Source organism: Megalops cyprinoides, chromosome 9 (assembly GCF_013368585.1).
Source record: "Megalops cyprinoides isolate fMegCyp1 chromosome 9, fMegCyp1.pri, whole genome shotgun sequence".
Lineage (NCBI taxonomy): Eukaryota > Metazoa > Chordata > Actinopteri > Elopiformes > Megalopidae > Megalops > Megalops cyprinoides.
In genome coordinates, this window is record NC_050591.1 from 21640927 (window position 1) to 21648618 (window position 7692).

The 7692-nt window shown below is 43.1% G+C and overlaps 1 protein-coding gene across 2 annotated transcripts; it reads right to left on the reverse strand.

The window, feature by feature from the left end:
• Nucleotides 1-633: 633 nt before the first annotated feature.
• Nucleotides 634-7441, reverse strand: LOC118783374 (arylacetamide deacetylase-like). 2 transcript variants are annotated; one of them, XM_036537213.1, is made up of 5 exons: nt 7002-7441; nt 3882-4110; nt 2800-2869; nt 1554-1725; nt 634-1332 (listed from the first exon to the last, which is right to left on the reverse strand). In XM_036537213.1, exons 1-5 carry the CDS (start codon nt 7140-7142, stop codon nt 724-726), a joined length of 1221 nt encoding a protein of 406 aa, XP_036393106.1. In that variant the 5' UTR covers nt 7143-7441; the 3' UTR covers nt 634-723. The 2 variants fall into 2 exon arrangements, with proteins under 2 accessions (XP_036393106.1, XP_036393107.1); XM_036537214.1 differs by having other exon boundaries at nt 3882-4106; nt 7002-7022.
• Between the last annotated feature and the right edge of the window lie 251 nt (nt 7442-7692).

The following is a 7692-nucleotide window of genomic DNA, read 5'->3' on the forward strand; positions in this document are numbered from 1 at the left end:
ACCTCAGCGGGAAGTGAATGATGATATCACATGCTGTGCCTGGCCAGAGGCCAACAATACAACCCTAGATTTGACCTACAGATGAGCAGAACAACAAACAATAACTCCCTTATCACTATCGGGATCTCACAACTACAACTAATTACCCGAATCGTGATGAATCAGACTCAGTTAAAGAAGAGTCAGAACATGTCTTCTGCTTGTGGGAAAAACAAATCTCTTCAAGTAGTTTGCAATCTACCAGCACCATCATGTTCTCTGAGACAGAGGCAAATCATAATTTCATAAACAAAGACAGAACCATATGTTTCCATCAAGTCAGCCTCTGTAAGATGTAAACACCAGGAAGCAAACAACATCCTAGCAAAGAAATGCAGAGCACTTGGCTTGGAAATCCATTGTTTCCTTTTTGAGTTTCTGGTGTTCTGAAAAAAGGGCTTCAACAACATGGTGGGATCTTTCCTAGCATTCATTTGTAATTAAAAACGGCAAACAAATAAGAAATATTTTGGGTACTGCGTTAAGGAATTTGTAACAACATGAAACAATGATTTAATAACATAACGTGAAAAAACCCAAAGGTCTCTTTCAAAAATGAAAGCACAGAAATATATATATATACCAACAACAATAATGAAAACAAATCAGTAAGTCAAAAACAAAGCAAAAATGTGCACCTACAGACCTGGCAAGTTGCCATGAGTAACAGGAATGGGCAGTAGACTATAAATTTTGCTTTAGCCAATGGATATAGTTGTCCTTCATCTTGTGCCCAATCTGGAAGTCGGTCGGCCACATGGTGAACATCAGCGCGCCGTGGAAGCCAGTGCTGTAGTGTTCGTGCGTGACGTCGACGCCTGCCCTCCGCAGGCGCGTGACGTACATCAGCCCATCGTCTCGCAGCACGTCGTACTCGCACGTCAGGACGTAGGCCTTGGGCAGAGCGTGCAGCATGGAGTCCGGAACCAGCAGCGGGGAGGCCCGAGGGTCGATGATGGCCGCGATGGTACGGGATGGATCCAAACTCTCTGCCGCGGGGGCACTGTAATTGTACGGGCTACGGAAGCTCTCGGGCAGAAACGCGCTCCAGTTGACGAACTTCAGCAGGCCGACAGACTCCAGGCTGTTGTGAGAGTTGGACATCATGGCGTGGAACAGGGACTTGTCGCTGGTGAAGTACTCGCTCCAGAAGCGCACCATAAGAGTCTTGGGCAGGATGGGCATTTCCTGGTTCTGCTGGTAGGAAGGGGTGTTGAGGTCCAGCGCCTGCAGGACGGGGTACAGCAGAGCCTGGGCCTTCAGGGCTACCTGCTGCTCAGGGTCCTGCTGCAGCTACAGCAACAAGCAGCATGGTGACAACCACATTCATAAGCATTAGATGTTGAATGATGGCACGATGAAGGAAAAAGAAAAATAAATCAAAAGACACATGGCACAGAGAAAGAATAAAAGTGAAAAGGACGAGGGTTAGGGAAAGGATGGAAGGGTAAAGAAGACAAAGAGAGGGTTTAATGGATAGAGTAGGAAGGAGCAAGGCTAAAGTGTGCTGGCACCTGTTGAGTGACAGCAGCCGCCAGATTGCCCCCAGCACTGTCCCCCGACACAGCGATGCGACCTGGGTCCACGGAGTACTTAGCCAAAACCTGCCTTTGAAGGAAGTGCTTAATCACACGGTACACATCTTCAAATGGGACAGGAAAGTGATGCTCTGGGGCCAAGCGGTACCTGTGGGAGTGAGAAAGTGTCAAAGCTTCAGGTAATCTCAGGTTTTTGAAAGATTAAAGCAGTGAATCAATAGGTTGAGCCACTGGCTGCAAGCCATAAATTACAAATTTTTCAACTTCACTCGTATAATATCTCAGGTCTTCTCTAAACAAAATCACAAATAGTGCTGACAACCATATTTTATTAACAGATGAGTGTAACTTTCAAAGGAGTGATGATCATAGCACATGAGCAAAATAAAAAAACAGCTGTAGATTTTATGATCTGATTTAGAGAATAACCATTTTTTAAAGCCACCAGCGTGACACTCATTATTGCATTCAGTTCTATTTAATTTTATCCACGAAAGCACACATGCAATGCATAGCTGAGATTACATACCTCAGACACTAACATTCAGAAATGAATAACAGACACGTGGCACTTAATGTGGGACTATGAGTTCAGTGTGTGTGCTGCCAGCTTTCTTCCTGATAGCATCAACTCCAAATGTCAGCCTTGAGAGAAGATCACAGCTGACCACATCCTGAAAGTCCTTCATTCAGAGAGGGAAATGGGCTTGGGTGGGCAATGAAGGAGGCATGTCGTTGACTTGGATACATCTCTTAGCCCACCCACTAATTACTGGGCATGACGGAGAGAGCGTGAAAACCACTCTATGCATCATCGATCCCCCCCGTCACCGAGACAAATCACACAGAAGCCTTTTCCGGAGTTGATTCTAATTACAGCCCCTGGGATTTTTTCATTGTGTCAAAGCTGGACGGGGAGCGGGTTCATGAACAAGAGGGCAAGACTCACAGCCCATCAGCTCACACTGACAAAGGACAGAGGCTTTGTGACGAAAAGCAACCCAGTGGTCCAGGAGGCTATCACTGTGGTCATTTTGCAGCTGACAAATTGGTGAGGACATTCGTACCACATTATCAAAACATTTCTCCTTTGTTTCTACAGAGCACTGCAGCGTGAGTAAGGGAGATTGGGAAGTAACAAGTAGTAAAAATATGTAGCCAACATAACATAAACGAATAAATATGGAGAAATTACAGGAATTAAGATATAGAAAATGCTTACTCCACAGATATAACAACGGCGTTAAGTTCGCTGACCAATTGCCTGGCGAGAAGATCATAGGGTCCCATTCCTTTAGAGAGACAGCGAAAGAGTCAGAGGAAATGAGAGAAACTACCAATAAAGCAACAATATTGCAAACCATTCCTCTGTACAAATAGATAGATAGACAATACTTCATTGGTCCAAAAAGGAAATTGTCTTGTCAACAGTCATGTATGTTGAAACAAAGGTACACAACCTAAAATAAACATAGAACACAGGACAATAAGGATGATAAGAGCTCTGGGGATATTACAACACTGTTCTAGTGTGCTTCTGCTACAGTTCTGGAATGCTATCCTCATATAAAGTCATCAGGACAATCTTTATGGGTCTCAAGCAGTTTGACGGTACAGCACGACCTTGTTACATGTACACACATGTAACAACAGATGAGTAATGTTTTGTCAACAAGCGGGAGTTCAGATCCCAGGGGTTACCACCTTAGGTCTGATGGTTAAATAGATGACATGGCCTTCTTTTTATATGGGGGCAGTGAAGACTGTAATGTAGTCTTCATATCAACATAGACCATACTTGGTGAACTTGTAGAACAGGTAGACAGCCTGGGTCAGACTGACACAATTGATCAGCAAATCTGCAATAACCCTCTATCCCCTGTCCCTTTATCCAGAAACACAGCACTGTTTTGTTCCAAATAGATAGCTTTCTTAGTCATTTTTATGGTAGGTACTTAAAAGTACTTTAAAGCAGGCACTCACATGCACCCAGCCAACAGGTCACAGGATTCTAAACTTTAACGTAATAGAGTAACACTATGTTTTTCAAAAAAATCACTTAAGCTGCTTTCAGGGTAGGGGTACCCTCTGCCTGCCCGATCAACCCCACCAACCCCACCCCCCCATCCCCAATATCCATGCACGCACACGCACACACACACCATCAAAAGAAAACAGTGAAACTAGCAATCTTTCTTTCACATATACAGCCACAATTGAAATTAAATGTAGCAAATATACCTATCCTTCTCTCTTTCATACACTCGTCACTCCCCAACATGTGCTGCAGGGGAGAATACTCACTGGAGCTCCCCAAACACCAGCCTCCCCCGTGCAGGTACACAACCGCCCTCCTCAGCTCCCCATCACCACCCTGCTGGCCCGGCTCATACACCACCACGCCAACGCCATCAAACACCTCCTCTGTCACACGCACACGCTCGTCTGACACGGGAACCACGCCCTCCGCAATCGTGATGAACATCATCACCCCCATGTAGTCCTTCAGCCCCAGCAACTCACTAAAGTCTGCCTGGAGAGAGACATAGAGGGAGAGTAACAGAGAGGAAGAGAGAGAGAGCAAGAAAACAGAAACACGTAGCAGTGGTTACAAAAGACCATGAAAAAATGAAAACAGAAAACCCCACATCTTCAAAACAGTTAAAAGCACATTCTGTTAGATTGAGACCTTCATGCTAACACAAGATTTTCTGCCTCATCAACATCACAAAATGCCCAGTTTATGACCCATTTATATTTAAATTCGACATTGTTGTTCAGCTTTTGAGAGTACGTCCGTCTGGACTGGGATTGGGAGAAATCCAAATTTTCCCATTCACATAATGTCCTAGGAAAACATTCTATTACATAATATTATAACCATTGTTTCTTTTGGTGAAACTTGCTGCATGGAAAGTCAATAAGTAACATCATTGACACCATTCAGCCATTCAGTTCCAAAAGGCCACGGTTATTGCTTTTGATGTCATTCATTCGTGCACCCTCAGTTCAGTCCATATGCATTCTAATCAAGGTCATACGCAACACTGAAGCAGTTACACTTTTCATGAGACTTTCCCCTGTTACAAGAGAATAACAAGTGATTATGGTGTAATTTGACCCCTCCACTGTTGGTCACATGCGGCGATAAATCGAGGTAATTCTACATACAGTATTTTTCTCACCCCCACATCGGCTGAGTGTGGTATTAGACAATGTGTTCTGCTTTCGGATTAGGTAGCACAGGTAAAACCAACAGAATGAAAGAAAACTGGAAAATAACAATGATTTTTTTTTAACCTACACCTCAGGTGCAATTCACAACTAGCACACAAGTTGATTGCACATCACTCTTTACTATAATAAATACACATGCTAAAGTCATTAAAGCACTATTTTTGATACCACAGTTATGAATATCACGCTGAAAATGCCTTCAAATATCAGCCTGTCAATAATCTGGACACAAACATCCTCTGTTTTACAATACTTACTGCCAATTTTGCTATGTTGAAATAGAAATAGAAAAATTTCCACTAAAGACTAAAAATAAATGATAAACCAGCCACTTAAGAAAGAAAAAAATCTGCCATTACGGTTGGGAGTGACAATGATGATGTGGGAGACATATGAAAATATGAATAAGAGAATGTATATGAAATATATGAAAAAAAATGTGCCAGGGGCTCATTGTGAAGATGTGGAAAAGGAGGAGAGCATTAGAAGCACTTCAGATGAAGAGGACAGGGATGGGGGAATTTCAGAGGGTGGCAGACCTCAGCATCCACATGAGGTGGCCACACTGCACTGCACCATGGGTAAGTGGAACTGCATAACAATCAGATGGAGTGTGTAACATACAGAGTGGTGCTCAGCAGCAGAACTTCCTCCAATGCTGCACTATATGCCTCCAATATATATCACATGCACACACACACACACACACACACACACACACACACATATAAGCTATTTATGTCACCCTGGATAAGGGCATCTGCCAAATAAATTATTCAATGGACTTGCTGAGGTTTGACCTCAAGGGCCAACAAAACACTGGCACCAATCCATCCATCCATCTAACCTCGCATTGCTCAAATCCACCCTCTCAGCGATCTATCTGAGCAGTGCTCCACCTTCACATCCCCTGAGCCTTTATCTCAAATCCTGACACCACTTTCTCCTTAATCCACTTAATTAGCGTTCTCCCGTTGGCAGCGCTGGCCCCTGGTGCGGCGTTACGTTCACTATAAGGAGTGCTAACCCATTTAAAAGCAACGGACCAGGAAAGATCACCTGTTCTTCTTGTGGCCTTGATGTGGCGAAAGCATGGGCGACCGGCACCATAGCCTTCAGGCTCGTTTCAAATGATCTGAGCAATCCGCACAGCGACATCTGACAATGCTGTCCGATTACGTTTTCTCACTTACAGATTAAAGGCACTTTTTACTTCCTTTTTAAGTAGGATCATTCAGGGCATGCTTAAGATGAAATTCCACTCATTGTATGTGGATAAACTTGACATCCCCCACCTCTCTCTTTCTCTCCCTCTCTCTATCTCTATCTTGCTCGCTCTCTCCCGGGACCGACTGTAATAATGATGTCTAATGATAGCCTGATAATAATTAGCAGTTTATTTCAGCAAATAGATGAGTCCGGAGGGGAATCACGCCCTACAGTCCACGCGAAGCAATGTATGTCACGAACAAACGAAAAAGTTCATTAAACAATCAACGGTACATTTTAGACACGGACAATATGAACACGTTTTAGCTGTTGTCCAAATTTTATGCAGAAATGAGAAGAGAGTCTGGGAGGTAAAGAAGTACCAAACAATATTACAGCTACAGTAGTTAAAAAGTGATTTAAAACACAATGATCCCACGTGCTGTCGCTATTTTCTTAAATAACGTCCTGCCACATTTCGAACAAAAACAGCACAATGATCGTAGACTGACACTGGTATCAGGAAACAGACAATGAATTCTTAAACAGGGCTACTCCACTCCATAAATAAAGCGGTGATTTCTTTAATAGCGTCTATTATTAGACCGGGTGAGCAGGACTACAATACGCGGATTATGATTTGACATAATCTGTTGTAACCGTCTCTTTACGAGTCGGCGTTTTACACTTACTAAATCTACATGTAAACCTAATGTGTCCTGAATTCAAAGAATGAATCATAAGGTACAGTAACAAAATGACCAGTAACAGCAGATGCAGAGGTGTTTTTGTACCCATACACAATTTGAATTTAAATTCATAAAGACAACGAAATAAATTCTGAAACCACGGAGGGTCTAACTTCTCAGATAAAGCCTTCAGATAATGAAACATTTAAATAAAGTACGATTCAATGAACATCAAACATTCCCGCTAAAAACGTAGAGTACATTATATTAATTATATCTGTGGACCTACCAGATGGCTGAGACTTCTGAAAAAGCAGTCAGTGATCATCAACTTCCATCTCTCTTCAATCTCATCCGGAATAGGTGAGTAAACGTAATATGCAGTTAACGCGCTAAACACCAACAATAAAAATATGCCCTTTGATCTCATTTTTACACAAATGTTGTTAATTTCAAAGTGCAGAAACAAACCCTCTGTCAGCTTTTCTTATTAACAAGTCACTTCAGTCGGGGCAAAGTGTAATCTGGTATTAATTTTGGAACAGAGCCAATAAGATATGACAGCACGTGTTACTGTCATCTGATCGTTATGGGCAAGCATGATCAGAGCTTTTCACCAAGGCATTCGCAGCCCCCTTACAGTCGGCGCTACTGTACCATCGTCCTTTGCGTAGAAGTAACGGTGCAAATAGAAAAATTAATAATAAAAGTAATTAAGTGAAGAAGGATCTGTCCCCTGCGCACGAGGCAGTCGCAATGGTCGGTCGCCTGGGTGCTGAATTCTTCAGGTGCTTATTGGGTCTGCGCGGCAGTAGGGAGCGCAAACCAAAAACTTGCCCCTGTGATATAGAAGTGCGAGCAAGAGTCCGCCCTGCAGTATTTATACTGGTAAACAGGTTGCACATGGGCAGGAAAAAGTATAGCCTACGCACGACAATGGCGAAAGCTTCCGAAGTCAAACGGGTACTTTTGCTGAGTCT

Excerpts from the sequence above, each read along its gene's own strand:
- LOC118783374 (XM_036537213.1), bottom strand. The coding sequence starts at position 7,142 with ATGAGATCAAAGGGCATATTTTTATTGTTGGTGTTTAGCGCGTTAACT. Across the intron at positions 4,111-7,001 it reads TCAGAAGTCTCAGCCATCTG|GCAGACTTTAGTGAGTTGCT; the intron begins GTAGGTCCACAG and ends GTCTCTCTCCAG. Across the intron at positions 1,333-1,553 it reads CGGCTGCTGTCACTCAACAG|CTGCAGCAGGACCCTGAGCA; the intron begins GTGCCAGCACAC and ends TTGTTGCTGTAG.